Source organism: Girardinichthys multiradiatus, chromosome 7 (genome assembly GCF_021462225.1).
Source record: "Girardinichthys multiradiatus isolate DD_20200921_A chromosome 7, DD_fGirMul_XY1, whole genome shotgun sequence".
NCBI lineage: Eukaryota > Metazoa > Chordata > Actinopteri > Cyprinodontiformes > Goodeidae > Girardinichthys > Girardinichthys multiradiatus.
In genome coordinates, this window is record NC_061800.1 from 25,976,858 (window position 1) to 25,995,866 (window position 19,009).

The 19,009-nt window shown below is 38.8% G+C and overlaps 1 protein-coding gene across 1 annotated transcript in view; it reads left to right on the forward strand.

The window, feature by feature from the left end:
• The window catches only part of myo3b (myosin IIIB), a 110,578-nt gene that overhangs the window by 20,023 nt on the left and 71,546 nt on the right, over positions 1 to 19,009 (forward strand). Inside the window, exons 8-17 of the mRNA XM_047370294.1 lie at positions 1,825 to 1,890; positions 6,705 to 6,860; positions 12,599 to 12,683; positions 12,768 to 12,884; positions 13,424 to 13,528; positions 14,642 to 14,725; positions 14,846 to 15,048; positions 15,121 to 15,219; positions 17,470 to 17,584; positions 17,675 to 17,801. Coding sequence (XP_047226250.1) covers positions 1,825 to 1,890; positions 6,705 to 6,860; positions 12,599 to 12,683; positions 12,768 to 12,884; positions 13,424 to 13,528; positions 14,642 to 14,725; positions 14,846 to 15,048; positions 15,121 to 15,219; positions 17,470 to 17,584; positions 17,675 to 17,801 — 1,157 coding nt within the window. The remainder of the gene's footprint in view (positions 1 to 1,824; positions 1,891 to 6,704; positions 6,861 to 12,598; positions 12,684 to 12,767; positions 12,885 to 13,423; positions 13,529 to 14,641; positions 14,726 to 14,845; positions 15,049 to 15,120; positions 15,220 to 17,469; positions 17,585 to 17,674; positions 17,802 to 19,009) is intronic.

Here is a 19,009-nt window from a genome sequence, read left to right on the forward strand (position 1 = left end):
TAATTTCACGCTGAACTTTTCAGGCACCAATGAAGATTCACTTACCTCAGCATGCCAAATGCTTGAGGTTGCTGACATAGTGGGGGAGTTGGTTCTGTTTCCTGATTAATTCTGCTAATATGTTTGACCACCAGGGGGTACTAGGACTGTGCATGTAGAGCAGTTAACTCTATCACAGGCAGATGGTGGCAAACCTACTGTGTTCTGACAGCTTAACAATGTGAAGTTTATACCCTTCATCTTAATACACAAGCATTATATAAAACGGGGCACATCATAAACGACAGGCATGTATCTCATAGACATAACAGGACTTGACTTTTCACAAAATGCATGTATAGTTCTTTGAAATAAAACTGGGGACAGCAGGTCGGCCCTAAAAGAAAGCTGGAAATGGGTGTTGCCAGTAGAAACCTGATTGTTACATCCCTAAGGAAGATTTGAAGGAAGCCAGTACTGAAATTGTTGCCCAAAATTGTTGGAACATTTCTAAACTGTACAGCTTAGTTTTCTCACCAGAACCATAAAAAGTCTGGATGTACAGTATAAGTTTATATTTACAGTTATTTAAAAATTATTTCTCTTGAGTTTTTTTTTTTTAGTCAACACAAGTTTATGCCCCACATCATCCAAACAATTTCTTTGGAAATTTAAACAGAAAAAAGGAAAAAAAAATGTTTTTAAAGATATTTATATCAAAAATAATATTTATGTAATTGCCTGATTTTTGTCTTTTTTTGGTTTAGTTCTTGCTGTCAAAAGCTGTCAACACCTCTCTGATTTTGCCTCAATCCACTCTGAGGATCGTCTGACAGTGCATGGGCTGCCTGGACCCACATTTGAATAAGCCATTCGTGTTTACAATATGAGGCAGCGTTCACACACAAACACTCAAAGAAAAAAAAAATAACAGGGTGAATTTGTGGAGCACAATGAGGACACTTGACAGTGTTATCAGCAGTGCGCTGGTATGTTGACTTTGTAATGTATAAGCAGTATGGTAGAAGATCAAGGCGAGAACGTGTCTTCGGGCTTATATTAGAGGTTGTATTGAGACAGCCAGTTTCCGGCTTTGATCTGCACTTTGGAAAGGATTGCCTGACTGAATTCTTAAGAAAGACTTGGCTAAGTGAGCTCTGAACAAAATGACAGATTTTCTACTCTAACATCCTTCTCTTGTAGCCACAAAAAGATTAAAATTTGTACTGTTGCTGTTCAAACTGCACTTTCCTCTTGTTTTTTATAACTTTAGACTGTTACACCTGTCTTTTGCCTCTAGCACTCCAGTCTTTCATGTGAGCATTGTAAACTAATTAACACAGTAATAAATTCATTATCAGATGTTTCACTGCTTACCTGACAGTGACAAAAGGCTCAGCCTCCAGCTGTCAGATTTGACAGCTCGCTGAGAAGATGACTGTACCCAGGGTTCGTCCAGCCTTGGTTTCCTGCCTTCTGTCATCCTGCGTACTTGAAATGTGTTAGCATTATTACAGATGGCCTCCGTAAATGCTGCTGGCAGAGGTATAACTATCTCCCATAACTTTTAGCTCTCAGTGGCAGATGCTCGCTGCCAGACCCTAAAACGAACAGTTATCATTTGTCACTTTTTCTGTGGCTGCCACAGACCTTGATGCAAACCAGCCTCTCCTCAGAGCAGAAACCCTCACAGGAGTCTAATGGTCACATATCATTTGCCAGCTGCAATCTGTCAAATCTGGAAACGTGCTGAAACGTCTCTTAGGGTTACAGCAATGATTGTGTAATCTAAAGGCTTTTGATAATGTCTTTATTTTTCATGTATTTGTTGTAATTTTGTTGCAGAAATCCCGCACCCACGCTTCGAAATCCTGACCAGTGGTGCAGAAGTTTCAGCCATTTCATCGGCCAGTAAGTTTCAATAATTTAACTTTAACCTTTCTCACATAGTTTTAATTCCCTTTTTCATCACCCACAGAGAAGCAATGTTTTGAAGCACATAGATTTCCTCCCACCACCAATAAATTAATAAAGTAACATCTTGAGTAATGATGCCAGTCCTCTTTCAGCTGCTTGTGGAATTAGTGGTTGAACAGGCATGTCATAAAATGTTGGGGCATTGTTTAAAAGTGTAAAAGTGTTGTTTTTCAATTTTGTTAGTAGCTCACAATGGGTTTATTTATTCCCATGACTGAAATGAAAAAATATGTAAATGAGCCTGAATGGAAATCAGAGCAACCTGCAGGAAATGGAGAATGCAGTCAAGAGTTGTGCAAAACTGCTACGTTTGGAATACTGAAATTTGCCATCAGTGAATAAAACAATATTCATTCAAGAAAAAAGGAATTTACATTTCAGTTCAGAAAGTGGGGATTTATGTTGTGATTTATGCAATGTGAGGACATCAGCAAAGATAATGTCTAAGAGCAGTAGTTTGGATACTTGGCAAACCTGCACCTTGTGGAGAGATTTTAAAAGCCTTCTACGTTGTACCTAGTCTGCCTGTCCATTGCCACAGTGATGAATGTGTGACAAAAAACTTAAACTTCTTGCCCAGTTTTGACCAACATTGTTATTCCGATTTGCACATTAGTTGTGTCTAACGGTTTTAAAATGTCACTTCAAACTAGTGCTACATATGTGGTAGATGGAAGGGAAGGTAAATAATTATATATAATCAGACAACAGCTACAGTCAAACACTCTCTCCTTCACTTGACCTATACAGGGAGGAAAAAATTACTCACAGCTGGAGCTAACTATTTATTGTAGACATGCCGGAGGATTATCTGGAGAGAGATGCCACTGAATGAATGTAATCTGCTGACATCAGCAAACATTTTAAACTGACAGAAGACACATGAAAAGCAAAAACTGCTGTAAAAGAAAACATTTTCTCACCAGACAAGCTTTATGCTCACAAGCAACAACTGCAGTCTTCTCTGTGGTCTGGCTGTTTACTCCCTGCTCAAAGGATCTATAATAGCTGTAGCTTGAAATGTGAGATGTCCTCCTCCCTCAGCTGTGAGTGGTTCCTTCCTTTAAATCTAATATGATAAATGGAAACGATGAATCCTCCAGCAATATAGATGCTAGGTGTTTGGTGTTCCACTTCATCTGTTTACACCCAGGGAATTTATCCATTTTTCTTGTATAGTTGATCATCATGGCAAGAATGCTAACTCAGATTTTTCCCTGTGTTGCCAAATTGTGGCTAAACATCCACCTTTCTTATTACAATAAAAGGGTCTTTTTTTCAAGGCCACACCTGTCGTCTGTACATCAGTCGTTCATCAGGAACTGTGAATCCAGATGGCACATCATTATCCATATATGGGCTTCAAATACTGCTTTAAAGAGAGGTGTGGCTACGAAAGCTTTTTGTCAACAAAAAGTGCTTTTAGAAATGATTCACTTTGAAAAACAATGGAAAGAAAATAATAAACAGTTTCACATTTTACATGTTTTTTAGGTTTTAAGGCTCTAAAGTATATTTGCCCTTTGTACAACCTTATTTGTGTTTATCAACGTAAACAGCTGTAGAAAATCAGTAATGTGAGTCAGAGGTGGTTCTAGACCAAATTTACCAAGGGGTGGCTAGTGTTTCTTCATGGGGGCACAGAACAAAATAATGAAGCAAAAAACAAAAAAATATGGCAATATGTCATCTTTTAATATATTAAATGAGCCAAAGGGCCACTTGTGGCTGTGGAGCTGCAGGTTTCAGACCCCTGATCTAGCACATGAAAACTGTGATTCTATCTCCATAAGACTGAAGCTAAAAGTGCTACACCTGAATTTTGAATTCATTGTTGAAGTAAAACTGTAAAGGTAAAAAATGAAATTGGTCCAATTGACCAATCAGTTACAGTTTCTGTCCAAGCACATATTATCATAAGACATTGGCTGCTGTTGGCCCCTATATAGAACCACTCATGATGTGAGTTCTAATGACTTAGTTAAGAATAACCCTGTTTCCATAGATATACATGTGTGGAAGTCAATGCTGCTCTTTGTCAGCTGTCTAAAACTATCAATGTGTTTTATTCAGCAGAATGGGAACAAAGAAAGCAATATGCCGGCTGTTGTTGTGTTTCACATTCAAATTTGAGTTTTATGTGTGGGATATCAAAGAACCATCTACATTTAGCTGAAATTTGCCCTAATTAATGTAAAAAAAAAAAAATTAACACTGTTTTGTTTATTGTTGCCATTTTGTAAATATCAAAAAGTGAAAATGGTTCTTGTCTGGAGCCAAGTTGTATCTTCCTTCAGCTGCAGGAGACCAAACAGGGAGGCAAGCAGCATCTGCCACATGATGGCAGTGATGAAATATGATTAAGACATCTCCTTTTCATGTATGTGATGTTTTTTTTGTTTAATTCAGCGTATATAATATTATTTAAAATTGCTTATTTACTTTACAAATTACACTTGTGAGAGCAACTGAGGTGGAAGCTGCTGAAGCTCAGACATGTAAATGCATTATTACTAAACAACACCACTAAGGATGAGCTTTATTGAATCATACAGCTGAAATGAAGATGCATGATAATGAAAAGCATAAATAAGGATCTATGATGGGCGTACACTATAATAGAACAGAAAATTACTGTTTGTATATCCTTTTGGTTCTCTGCTAAACTGTAAAACATGAAATTAATTCCCTAAAACTTTAATGACACTTATTATTACGTTGAAGCTGGCAGGAATGTATATGTAAACACAGAAGGACTTGAATCTGGTATTTTATCACCAGATTATATCAACCCTCTTCTCTCTTTCTTTGTTGACGTTCATCGGCGTAAATCTGCTATAGAGGAACAAACAAATTCACCTGAATTATCTGTTCAATCTGAGGCCCAGATAACTTATCATTTGCTCTGCCAGGTAAAGCTAATAATATCAGGGTTGGCTCGTAATGGTTGCCGGGGATATACAACCTTAATATGTGACTCAGAGAGTGCAGTTCGCCTAAAATGTAATGAGAAAATAAAATTCAATTTTTTGACTCTGTGTAGGTATGGTTTTTGCCTAACATTTATGTTTGTATGGAAGAAAGAGCAATAGAAGAAAACAGCTGACCATCAGCCTTGAGGGTCTGTTTTCTTTCTTGTGTCACTTCAGTTATTGATTGGTCATTGTGGTCCAGTCACCTTTCCCCTTCATACAGCACACAGTAACAGTTTAGTTTATACATTTTTTGCAGTGCAGTAGCAGGAGGTTTAAATGGATACCTTTTTATTTGCAGGTTTGTAATTTCTTTGATATGGTAACAACTTTAATCTCCTTTGACAAAGCCCACTAAAGTTGAATGTGGAGAGGCTGGACAATGTTATCAAGCTTTGCAGGCTGTTTGTAAAGCCTTTGCAACCTTTGTAGGCCCTCATGCACGTCGGTGTATGTTTGCATGGTTGTGTGTGTGTGTGAGTATGAGTGTTCAGGGGGAACTTGGGAAATGGGAGGAGGGATTCTGGATAATAAATCCATCACCAGTGTCTCCACTTGGGCGGCCAAAATGCTGACTTGGTTGACAAAGTGGCCCTCCGCTAAGCATCCTGGCAGCACAGCCTGGCTAATAGCAACAACCTTTGCTTAATGCCCTGACGCTAATGAATTCATGGAATTAGCTTTCAGAGCTGAACAAACTGATAAAAGAAACTGAATTTCTGCTGCAATTAGGTGAAAGGAACTAGATGGGTGTTACTGTCTCCTATCTTCTCTGCCTATTGGTGTCATTATGCTCACACACACCTTCAGAAGCTGTAATAAGCTGTTAGCTGAACAATCAAACACAATCCAAGGGTGTTTTCTTAAAGGATATATATAATAATTTTTAAAACCTTTTATTTTTTTTGCTTTCAGGCTTGTAGCTCAAGATAGTTATATTCATTACCTTGTCCAAAGGTGAGAAATATGTAAAAAAATAAAATAAAATGAAGTTCACAGCTCAAAATTAGACCTGGTAATTCCTGCTCTGGTATCACCAGGTTCCTTCATGTCAACAAGCTGTGCAGCGCTTCTTTAAACACAACTTGAGATTTGTGATACCTTTATTATTCTCTGTAAAGACACAAAAAAGACCATTTTCATATCTTTCTTCGACTTAAACACCACCTTTAGATTGAAAAACACAGTATATACACTTGGTCAAATCATAGATTTAGAAAGGTGTGCCAGAAAAGTGTGTTTTAAATTACTGTCCGTTTAAAAAAAAAATTTGATTTCTATCATACTTGATTTTATGGTTTTCTCACTCTAAAATAGGATGAAATTTACCCTTTTTAAGATCCCACTGAACTTATTCTGATTTTGCAAGTTTTGTGTCACTAAGAGGGTAAAAAAAAAAAATCATCTGCTTTTCAGGGTGGTTTTCAGTAACTTTAAGAGGAATAATTGCAAACTGAGAGAGGTGTGGGCAAAGGCAGAAATTAAAAAGCACTGTGTCCCCCTGGCAAACAGTCTGTCCTATCTGCACACCACAGTTAGGCTGTGATCCACACCAGGTCCTGTGATAGTGGCCTGTGGTACTCAGACAGTACTGACCCAAATTGTAACAGCAAATACTACACACTGTCTGCTGAACTGAGGGAAACTCACAGAGTTGCTTCAGATTTATTTTAGCCTCAACAATGTTCAGGTAATAAGGATTTATAACTAAATAATCCATAATCCTAATTTTTTCTTTCTTCAGTGTCTTGATAGCTGTTTTTTTCTGTTTGTAAGGTGTTTGATAAAGGACTTTGAGGCCCGGCCATCTGTGACCCACCTGCTGGAGCACCCCTTCATCAAGCAGGCCCACGGCAAAGATGTGGCACTCAGCCAGCAGTTAGCAGATCTTATCCGAGAGCAGCAAGAAGTTGGCTGCAGAACCAGAACCAGGTAAGTCTTTGAAAAAAAATAATCCCCTCTGAAAAGGTGTCTTTGCAGAGAAAATGACACAACTATGGTAAAAAAAATTATATACTGCCTGTGTTGGCCTTTGAGTTCTCTATTTCAGCTGCAGGGGATCAATTAAGGTGCTGTTATTAAGTTTGACCAGTAGGGGGCAACCTCTCATCTTGTTATGATCAGGCACATGAAGACGAGACGCAGCAATGGACATTACAGTTTGTGATTAAAGATAAGTTCAGGGAGTGTGACTAATTCAGAAGGAGTTATTGTGATGACTAACTTGAAATTAATAAATCCAATTCAGTTAAATATATGTTCAACTATTTGTCATGTCTACCCAATTAAGCCCCTGACTGGAGGAATGAATCTCTGGACGTACTTAAGAAAATACAGGATTTTTGCAGCAATAGTTTGCATGATAATGAGCTAGTTATTGGTTTTGCTGTCATACAGAAATCCTCATATGAGTAAAAGAGATTTCATGAGGTTAAAGCTTCACTCAGAGACTCACAGGGCAGAAAATGACAGCGCAAACTGTGACAATTTTACTGAAGGAATACTGACTCTAGTGATGCTTAATCTTCATTATAAAAGGGTTTGCTGAAGCTGCCCTTGACTGAGAGCCTGATGCCTTGCCAGCTCTGTTTACTCCCGAGAGCATGCAGAGTTGGTGCCTGAGCCTGATCCCGAATTCCTGTCCACAGTCAAAGTGGATAATGGGATTAGGAGCTTGTAGGGCGAGAACTGGGCTCGCCCGGTTTAGTCTCCCATGCCACTGATCGTCAAACAATGAAGCAGATAAGAATAAGAAAGACGTAGGGAACTTAAAAGTAGCTGCTGTAGGTGGAATAGTGTGATTTACTTCAAAGCTGGAGAGAGTCAGACGCTAGAGGTCTCAAGTCTTCCTCCGAAGGGACACGAGAATGAGGAATCGCTTCTTAAAGAGCACATGCCAAAAGTATTTCCTCGATACTGCTTTTCCTGCTGCATTCAGAGTATAAAATTAAGAAAAAGGCAGAGGAGGAAACATTAAATAACTTGGAGCTAGAATATTTTTCACTCTTATGATTGATTATTTATTGTAATAGAATATAGTACAACTGGTGAATTTGAGATCATAGGATTTATTGTTTTCAGGATTCAACATAGGAACATGTTTTTTATGTGTTCTTTCATATCTTAAATGTCATAACTCACAACATACTACTGTGTTGTGAAGAAGTTGTTGCATCTTTACAAGTTTCTTTTATTTTGGCTTTGTTTATATCTCCCCCACATTAGACAAAGAAAACCTGAGTAAATACAAAAGAGGATTAGGATTTTACTTAGCAAGAAACATAAACTATCCAAACATACCTGGGCCTATGGAAAAAAGTATTTAGTCCTAAATCTTATAGCCCTTATAACCCCTTGACATCAACAGCTGTCAACAAACATTTGCAATACAACCTTCTTTGCATAATTGTTTGAATTCAGACCCAAGTGCAGTGCTAGACTTTCTTCTTCAGGATGTTCTGGTAAAGAGCAGAATTTATTGTTGAACCAATTATAGCTTTTTACATTCAGGAGTTTGACAAAATGAACATTCAGTGAACATTCAACATTTTACAAGGACCTCTGAATTTGTAAGGTTAAGAGGAAATAAGATGGTGAACCTTCATGATCTCCTGTTTCTGTCTTGAAGAAGAGAGTCTAATTGAGCTTCCATAAAACCAGCCTGGAGGTTAGGGATGGGTACCGAATTCGGTACTTTTATAGGTACCGACCAAATTCTGTCAGTACTACCGGGTATCGATTCACGTGAAATCATACGGTACCGTGTTTCGGTACCTAAACGCATCATTGTGACACTGAGGGAGTGGAAGAGTGGGCGATTTTTCATGCCAGACATGAACACAGCATTGCACGCTCAAGAGCGTGATGACATTAGTAGCCGCTGGTACCGTCAACAAAGCATGATAGAAAACACTCCAAAGTATGGCTCCAACTTAACTTGCCCAATTTTATTTAAACTCAAAAAACAAAACAACAAAAACTATTCACTGTGAAAGAAATAGTAGATTAGGTAAATAACAGCATAAGATTATTCTGTCTGAATTCTGATAAGGAAGTAGCACCAAATAACCAAAAAACGGTAACCACAAACATTACCCCATCTAGCAAGCCAATCTCCCTGAAGGAGGCAGAGAGGAGAAGACTCTCAAGTGCTGTGTTGAAGCCCCCTTTATACCCAACCACACCTACTCCACATGTGCCACTGGATTTGTAACGAGCCAAACCAATTTCCACAAAGAAGGAAAAACAAATGTGCCAACTGAAAACTCTCAAGCCATCACACACCTTCCCATAAAATGGCTCAACTAGCCATCTTCAAAACTGAAGATGGCTATGAAAAATCTCATAAGCAGGAGAGCATGATAGAGCAACAAAGCATAATAGAAAACGCTGGAAAGTATGGCTTCACTTTTCAAAATGCGATGCAGATTACGCTCGCTGCAATATTTGTGATGCGAAGTGCAAGGTCAGCAGCGGGAATACTTCTAATCTGAGGAAGCACCTGGTGAAGCACCAGATTTTTCTCAAGGCTGAAGAGCAATTTTCTTCAGCCTCAGATGTACGGCTACAAATCCTGCGTTAGCACGCCTACATCCGTTAGCAGCTTGTTGTCTGCAGCCAGGAACATGGCTGGGTTTTAATTTGTGCATTGTAACGAATAAACCCCGAGTAGTCAGTTAAGGGTTTTCATGTTGAAGAAATGTTTGAAACAACTGAGATGTTACAATACAAACAGCTGGATGCTGGACGTTAAAGTTTATAGTATATTAGTATATTGAGAAATAAATATGTAAAATAAAAACATTTTGAGATTTTATTATTAAACGAATTAACATTTATTACCACATAAACAGACACAAAAGTACCGAAAACTGGTACCTTTGAGTACAGGTATCGATTCCCAGGTACCGGGTATCGGTACCGTATCGGTTCAAATGTGAAAGGTACCCATCCCTGCTGGAGGTTGACAAGCACATGTTCTGTTATGAAATACAAGTTATTATTTTAAGAAAGGTGCTTTATTTTGGCTCAATCATAAAATCCAGCTGACCAGCTGCAGTGGGAAGGAGAGCAAGTCAAAATCCAAAAGTGGGTTTGTCCTACATATTTAATTAGCTAATTTCTGTGTGCAGAGCATCAGACCGTTGTGTTTTGATGAGCAGAGATGTTTTAATTGGCTCTAATATACTGTATGTTATGTAAAAATCAGACCAATCTATTTTCCCTGAAGGTTTTATTGTGAAGGTTTGCAGGATGTCGTGTCTTAGTTTATTTACTGTATTGAGGCTTTTAACACAGTAGACACTCATTCTTTAGGAAGAAAGTAGCCTATTATTATTTGGGCTGTCCTGCTGAGAATAAGTAGACCGTCGGCTACAATGCTGATGGTTGAAGCTGCTTAAACAGACCAACCAGACCTTTCTGAAGTCTGCTAACATCCAGCTAGTAGTTATCTCTCTTTGCATTACACTGCCATAGTTGTGTGATTTCTTTCTGCATGTAGTGAGGAAAGAAACATCTTCTTTGCTGGCTTCTGTTTGATTCTGTGGAAAAGAACAGTTTTGTTTGATGTACCATAAGGGGACATTTTATACCATCATTTTTCTTAGCAAAGGATCACTATACTGTTTAAACGGTAATTACGTTTGAAAAGAGGGAAACTAACCACTAATACCATTTCAGTCACAATTAGTCTTTAACTTTAAGTTGCTTTTTCCATTTATTTGTATTTTGCTTTTTTGGTAAATTACTACTTTCATTGTCTATATTTACACATTATTTGTATCATCTCATCCCATTTTTTCATCTGTTACTTTAATTATGACCTTTATGATAGAGGGCCAACCATTTCTTATCTTTTAGTATAATTTCTTTTTTCTGATGTTTTTTGATGTCCTTTCTGTCTAGTTTGCATGGCTTAATGCAGATGCTTTTTGTATTTTATTTAAATAGTGCTTTTCTGCAATACATTTTATTCACAATCACAGATTGATTGCCATCCTAAAAATAGTCACTACCCAAAATATGTAAAGCCATATTTTAACACCTGCCATCAGTCGTCTTATGAGTTCCCTAAATTTGTTCATGATTAACTTTCTGTAAAGCAACAGGAATATAAATGTTGAAAGTTGAGGATTAAAGTTTCATCCTTAATGACAGCAGCTCATACCAGTACCTTAATAATCTTTCAGCCTTCATACTCTCTCAGCTCTTGATATTCTGTACTTCTGGGCACTGCAAGTAGCCTTTATACTGTAGTCTATAATTGTTTTTAAGTGGCACCAGTAGATAAAAGGTTTCCTGTAGCGCCTCTTGCAGCTAATCTTTTCCCTTTTGTCCTCTCTTTATTGTATTTTGCAGCAACATGCTTTTTGTTTAATGTTTACTCATGATTAAAGTTGAGATTAAGAGAGTTGCAGCAGTTGTGCAATATTACTTTCGGTGTGAAAACTCATAATTTTAACACATCTAAATGTAAAGTCTTGAACTTTATTAACATTCAAATTTGATGCACATTACGTTAGAAGAATTAAGTTGAGGCTTTCATGTTTAATAGCTTCATGTTTATTTTTAAACCTTTCAAATAAAACATTTTTAATGCTTTACTTTCAGACTAATATCAGTCTGAAGCATTTTCAGACATCACAACATGATTCTTACTCTGCTTCCTCTATATGTTGTAAATCTGCATCTTTCATGAAGTTTTCTAATGTTATGGTCTTTGATCTCAGCACTTCATAATGTTTGTTCCCATAACTTTTACTGCAAAACAGCTTTCTTCTAGGCTTCCTCTGCTTCAAATCTGTTGCAAAGCTGATCTGGGTAAATACATTTAAAGACATTTAAACAGGTATGAAGGAATACAAATGACAGATGCTCCCATTTTATCATTTATATTGATTGATGTTTAATCATTTTTCTGCTTTTATTTATTAACCTAAAATCGTAAAAGACAACAAGACTTGTAAATAGACAAATAGACTTCTTTTTAAAGGATTGAAGTGTATTTAGAACTTATAACTTGTCTAAATAACAGTGTAACTTCATCACCATTTGTAGCCGCAGCTCTGTCTGTCAGATTGGGAGGAAGAAAAAAACGTTATGAGCATGAATTCATCAGACAGCTCCTTCACCCAACAGTTTGGCTTATTGGCTTGTTATACAGCAACACAGGATGTACTGTGTGGGAATAAATCCTGTGAGGCTGCAGCTGCACAGATTCATCAGAATGATGGATTCATTGTTGGTTTCCATGTTTCTTTTCTGGAATCTGTTGACATCATAAAACACCTCTATCCTTTGAATTTAATGGGAAAGGTTGATTGCTTTTAGAGTGCAGCCTCTTCATACTTCTGCCCACAGAAAGGACTCTGACTCACACCTCTGTTTAACTCTTTCTCACATTCTGTGGTGTCCCCCTGTGGTTTTCATGGAGCCAGCTGGCTGTGTGTTGACCTCTACCCTCATGGGACTCGTTGGAGAGTAATAGGTCAAAACACAGATGAAGTGCAATCACAGCTGGTTATACTGGGAGATGGGTCCCCTGAGGGAGCTTTATAGAGCTTCACTCTACCCTTGGATGTGACTGGGTCTCACATTCACCCATCAAACTACTGTTGGTGTCCTGTGATGGCTTTCAGAATTAGTATCATGTTCTTTACTTCAAACAGGCACAGGCGGATCAATACTCGCAAAACCCTGATTATAGAACGCTGCCCTGATGATGATCTGGTAAACCTGGAATTTCTAGATGAGGTAAAGTGTTTATCTAAACTTTTATTATTCCGCTCTGATCATTTTTACTTCTAACACTGTTTGTCTATTCTTTTAATTTTAAAGGAGATAATAATCAGTCGTCTCCAGAAGAGGTATGATGAGCTGCAGGTGTACACTTACGTTGGTGACATCCTCATCGCTCTCAATCCTTTTCAGAACCTCAGCATCTATTCTCCTCAGGTTGGTGGAAAAATGATCCCAATATGTTCTCAGAGCTACAAGCTTCAAATGAACAGATTAACTAAACCAATACTGTGCGCTGATCACTTCACTTTTTCACCATTTGGTACATTTAGAGTTTTGGGTGTTTTGTACCCGACATTTTCAGGTGTGAAAAGGTGGTGTCTCTCCTACCACAGGTTAAAATAAATTAATTCATGTTCATAGTTCCTCACTTAAACATTTTGAACTAAGTGTTAAAGCTTCAACATGAACAAATTATAATTAACTCATCACTGGTAATTAGTTTGGTCTTATTATTGGTTTGGTTAGAATAAAAGGCCCTTTTGATGTGTAGTAAATTAAATAGATCAGAGTGAAATGAGGGTTTCAATTGACAGAGGGTTGAATTGGGGTTAAACACAAAGACCTGAACAGCCCAAAGGTCCTTACATTGCTAAACTAGACAAATTTAGAGTACTCTGAATTTAAGAGGACTAAAAAGGTCTATTCAGGTGATCTACTCCTTTTTAAAACAACCTTGTGTTTTTCTTTCTCAGTTTTCTAAGCTGTACCATGGCGTGAAGAGAGCTGACAACCCTCCACACATCTTTGCCACAGCAGATGCAGCCTACCAAGGAATGGTGACATTCTGCAAGGACCAGGTCCTCTGGAGGAATATTACATATTGATCTGTCTAAAAAGAAATACACAGCGTCTTATCTATAGGGTTATTTCAGTGAGGCGAGACAGAATATCAATTAAATATGCAGAAATAATGTAGGACATAGTTACCCCTTAGTACTCCTCTGTTACTCCTCTGTACAGAAACTCTGCATGGCAACTCAAGGCTTTAGCTCTCTCCACAGATTTTCTGTAGGACAATGCTGCCCCATGATCCAAATGTGCTCCTTCTTTCCGTTCATTTGTTCCTTGGTGGTAAGTTACGGGTCATGTCATGCTGGAACATCCATTCATGATACATCTTCCCAGTTTGGCAATGGGAAGTTCCTTCATGTTCTCCAGTTCTTTTAGAGTATGGCTCCATTAAATGGACCTTTAATCAGGTGAGATGTCTTGTATCTGTGTCAGAAAAACACACCCACAGCATAATGCTTCCACCTCCCTGCTTTGCTCTTTAGATGGTGATCTTGGGGTCGTACTGATTATAACTTCTTCTTTAGGACAAGATGCAGTGAGCTGATGCCAAAGAGGTGCTCATTTAAAAAGATCAGACTATACATGAGCAGGGGGCTGGTGGCTGGGTTTACAACTGGCGTCAGATCTTTATTAAGCTCCTTTCAATGAAGCTATGTGCTAATTACTCATCTTTCTCATGATTATCATCAACTTATGATGCCATATTTTGCATGGTACTCCAGGCTGATTTTGGTTTGCATTTCTTGCCATTCCCCATGTTTGAACCAACAGTTGTCACCTTCTCACCATCAGGATCTTCTATCATGTCCATCACGTTTTTTTAGGGCTCTTTGGTCAAAAGGGATAAATAGTTACCTTTATTGTAGTTTGTCTGGATTTTTAGGGGAGATCCTATTTATTTTAATTAAACACTAATTTTCCTTGCTGTATAATTGTTTTCCATGAATGTGAAATGTTCTCTTGTCAAGTTTAAACTTTGTTGTTGCTTTTCGACCCATCTGCAAATTGTTTTTTTTTTTTTTGAGAAGTAGACTGAAGTCTTGAGAGTTACCAGTTAAAGCGTGAACAAATGTGTCATTTGTTAATTGGTTGACAATTTGTTGCTCCTGTTGTTTCAGTGCATCATCATCAGTGGAGAGAGTGGAGCAGGGAAGACAGAAAGTGCTCATTTGATTGTTCAACATCTTACCTTCTTAGGAAAGGTATACTCCCATTATGGATATGTTTACATAAACAGTTGTTTAAATACTAATTCCTCTAAAGCGATCAGTTCCCTCATGCAAAACTAAGAATTTATCACATGCTCTTGATGTTTCTTTCAGGCAAACAACAGGACTCTCCGGGAGAAGATCTTGCAGGTCAACCCTCTCGTCGAAGCCTTCGGAAACGCCTGTACTGCTATAAATGACAACTCCAGTCGCTTTGGTAAATACCTGGAGATGAAGTTCACACCAACCGGAGCGGTCATTGGGGCCAAAATCTCTGAATATCTGCTGGAGAAATCAAGGGTCATCAAACAAGCCCCGTGAGTGAAACCTTTAATTTGCTGCATGTTTAAATTTGTTATTTTTCTGACAACCGTTTGTTGTCCTTTCAGGGGGGAGAAGAACTTTCATATATTTTACTACATATATGCCGGACTTTACCACCAATCCAAGCTGAAGACTTACAGGCTGCCAGAGAGGACTCCTCCCAGGTTTGTCTGCAGTTTTATGTCCTGATACATTCTGTGTATGCCTGGCTATGAAATGTTTCTTAAATGATCTGATCACAAGGAAACTTCTTTCCTAACCTGGCTTTTAAATAAAATCTGGATATTTTGCTATGTTAAATACAGTGCTGTAAAACATTAGGTGCTGTCCCTTAACAGATTTCTTCTGTTTTTGCTCTTTCGTCACACCTATATGTTTCAGATCATTAAATACATTTTATAAAAATAAAAAAAACACTGACCTTATCTGAGGCAAGTGAGGCCTGCAGAGCTTTACAGTAGATGTTGTGACCTCCTGGTTGAGCCATCAATGTGCTCTTGGAGTAATTTTGGTAGGCCGGTTCTTTGAAAGGGATCTAATGATTTTGCAGGTCAGGGCAGTAAGGCTCAGTTAATTCATATTATAAGAATGACACAATTATCTTTTTTCATGTAGGGCCAAATAGGGTTGCTAACTTTTTCCCATAATACAAATAATTGCCATTTGACAACAAAATATACATGATATGATTTAAAATACATTTGTGAGAAAAAAAGCAAAAAGACAATAAATCTGTGAAGGTGGGAAATACTTTTTCACATTAATACATCCACTCTCTCTGCTGATGTTCTACAAGTATGTTTGGTTCTGTCATGATTCCGTATAGTTGGACTTTCTGTCCAACCAATAATGTACCCAAAACTTTGCAAACACACAGTTTTCCTGCTCATTATACTTTTATCTAGAACCAATAAATGTACTCGTACTCGTACTTGTCGTCTTCCGCTTTATCCGGGACCGGGTCGCGGGGGCAGCAGACTCAGCAGAGACGCCCAGACGTCCCTCTCTCCAGACACCTCCTCCAGCTCCTCCAGGGGGAGCCCAAGGCGTTCCCAGGCCAGCCGAGAGACATAGTCCCTCCAGCGTGTCCTGGGCCGTCCCCTGGGCCTCCTCCCGTTGGGACCTGCCTGGAACACCTCCCGAGGAAGGCGTCCAGGAGGCATCCGGTATAGATGCCCAAGCCACCTCAACTGGCTCCTCTCGATGTGGAGGAGCAGCGGCTCTACTCCGAGCCCTCCCGGATGGCCGAGCTCCTCACCCTATCTCTAAGGGAGTGCCCGGCCACCCTACGGCTCATTTCAGCCGCTTGTATCCGTGATCTCGTTCTTTCGGTCATGACCCAAAGTTCATGGCCATAGGTGAGGGTAGGAACGTAGACCGACCGGTAAATCGAGAGCTTCGCTTTTCGGCTCAGCTCTCTCTTCACCACAGCGAACCGGCACAGAGCCCCCATTACTGCGGCAGCCACACCGATCCGTCTGTCAATCTCCCGCTCCATTCTTCCCTCACTCGTGAACAAGACCCCGAGATACTTAAACTCCTCCACTTGAGGCAGGAACTCCCCTCCAACCTGAAGAGGACAAGCCACCCTTTTCCGGTCGAGTACCATGGCCTCGGACTTGGAGGAGCTGATCTTCATCCCAGCCGCTTCACATTCGGCTGCAAACCGCCCCAGCGCATGCTGTAGGTCTTGGCTAGAAGGGGCCAACAGGACCACGTCATCTGCAAAAAGAAGAGACGAAATCCTCTGGTCCCCAAACCAGACACCCTCTGGCCCTTGGGTGCGCCAATAAATCCTGTCCATAAAAGTTATGAACAGGACCGGTGACAAAGGGCAGCCCTGCCGGAGTCCAACATGCACCGGGAACAGGTCCGACTTAGTGCCGGCAATACGAACCAAACTCCTGCTCCGCTTGTACAGAGACCGGATGGCCCCTAGTAAAGAGTCACCGGTTCCATACTCCTGGAGCACCCCCCCACAGGGCATCACGAGGGACACAGTCGAATGCTTTCTCCAGGTCCACAAAACACATGTGAACCGGTTGGGCAAACTCCCATGAACCCTCGAGTACCCTGTAGAGGGTATAGAGCTGGTCCAGTGTTCCACGGCCAGGACGAAAACCACACTGCTCCTCCTGAAGCCGGGGTTCGACTATCGGGGTTCGACTATCGGCCGGATACCAATAAATGTTCTCTTCTAAGTTTCACTGTGAATCCTATCTACCTAAGCTGACCTTAAAATGTGGTCAAAGTCATGCAGTTTCTGTGTTCCAGACACATTCACACCTGTACTTTTAGTTTCATTTTAGCATTGGAATATTTCTATTTTTCATCATACACCAGCATAGTGACCCTGATATGTTTACCTTCCCTTGTACTGAAACCTGATACTTCCACTCATAATGTCTCTGCAGGTACATTGACAGTCAGCAGTGCAAAGTGATGCAGGACATTATCTCAAGCAAACTATACAAGGAGCAGTTTGATGCAATTCAGGAGTGTTTCAGAAATATCGGCTTCACAGAAGAGGTATTTTGCACAACTTTAATAGTTAAACTTGGATTTTCTTTAAGTGCCACCATAACTGGGCTATTTGTTTCTGTTTTTTTATTTTTTTAGGAGGTGACCTCTGTTTACAAAATTCTGTCAGGCATTCTGAACACGGGCAATATTGAATTCACTGCCATCACATCTCATCACCACACAGATAAGAGTGAAGTGCCTAACTCAGAGGCCTTAGAGAGCGGTGAGATGCAGCAGCTCAGCTCTCTGTGTGTCTGTAATAGTGATTGTCTGTTTTTTTTAAGGAAAGCACTTGAAACCTGTTTAGATAGATGGTGTCTTAGTCAGGCACTCAAACGTATGACGGCCCTATGGAGAAAAACCTAACATCAGAAACAGAAATTCAAGAAAGTTTTAGAAAACCGAACAGCAACACAGAAAAACAAAACATGTAAAGAATAATTAAGCTCAAATGTTTCGCAAAAATATGCACTCCATCCATTATTTTGATTATTTATGCATTTGCTCCTTTTAATAAATGTGTAAAACTGCAAAATATTTATGACTCTTGGAAGATTAGATAATTTATGAAGCTTTATTAACACCTGCTAAATAAAATTTGTTTAAACAGTTTTATGGTATCTGTTTTTAGGCTTTTAAACAAAGAAAAACAAACTTTTAGAACAACACAATCAAAACGTTTTGTTCATTTGAACGTTTTATGACTGTGAAAAATAAAAGGCACAGCTAGCACCCTAATAAATAGATGATGGAACAAAATAATATTTCTTGCCCTGTTAGTTTCCTGTTCTGCACATTCAGTGCAGATATTGCATAAAAACAGACCGAAGAACTGCTAAATCTACTTCTTGCCTTGTTATATCAACCTATAAACAAAATATTTTTCTTAAGGACTTAATATTACACAGCAAAAGGACTCAAAAAACATCCTACTGAACCACAAAAGGGATATCTATAAAAGAAGAAAAATAAACACAAAACAAAAATACACGAGGTGAGCAGGAAACTTGCAAAATTACTTGTGTTGTAATAATAATTAGCATAAAGAGCAACTGTGAAATGTCCTAAAGACCCATGGTTTGATGTTTTTTAAAAATGTTTTTTCCTTCTTTACAAATTTATAAAAAAAATTTAAAATACATTTTCATTAACCTTGAGTAAATTTCATTGTATTTTTATGTGTGCATGTGTTAAATGACTGTAGCCTCTATATACCAGTGCCTTTTCCCCATTATTAGTCAAACCTGATTTTATACTGAAGCAGAATGTGCATGGAGTTGAAATGTAAAAGACTTTCAGTTAATGATATATAATTCACAATAAATGTTTTGTTTAACATAAAACAATGGAAACAATGAAGGGAAATATATAAAAAGGGGAAGAATCGGTTTTCTATTTTTATAGAATTCTCCTGAAGCCTTTCTGAATGGC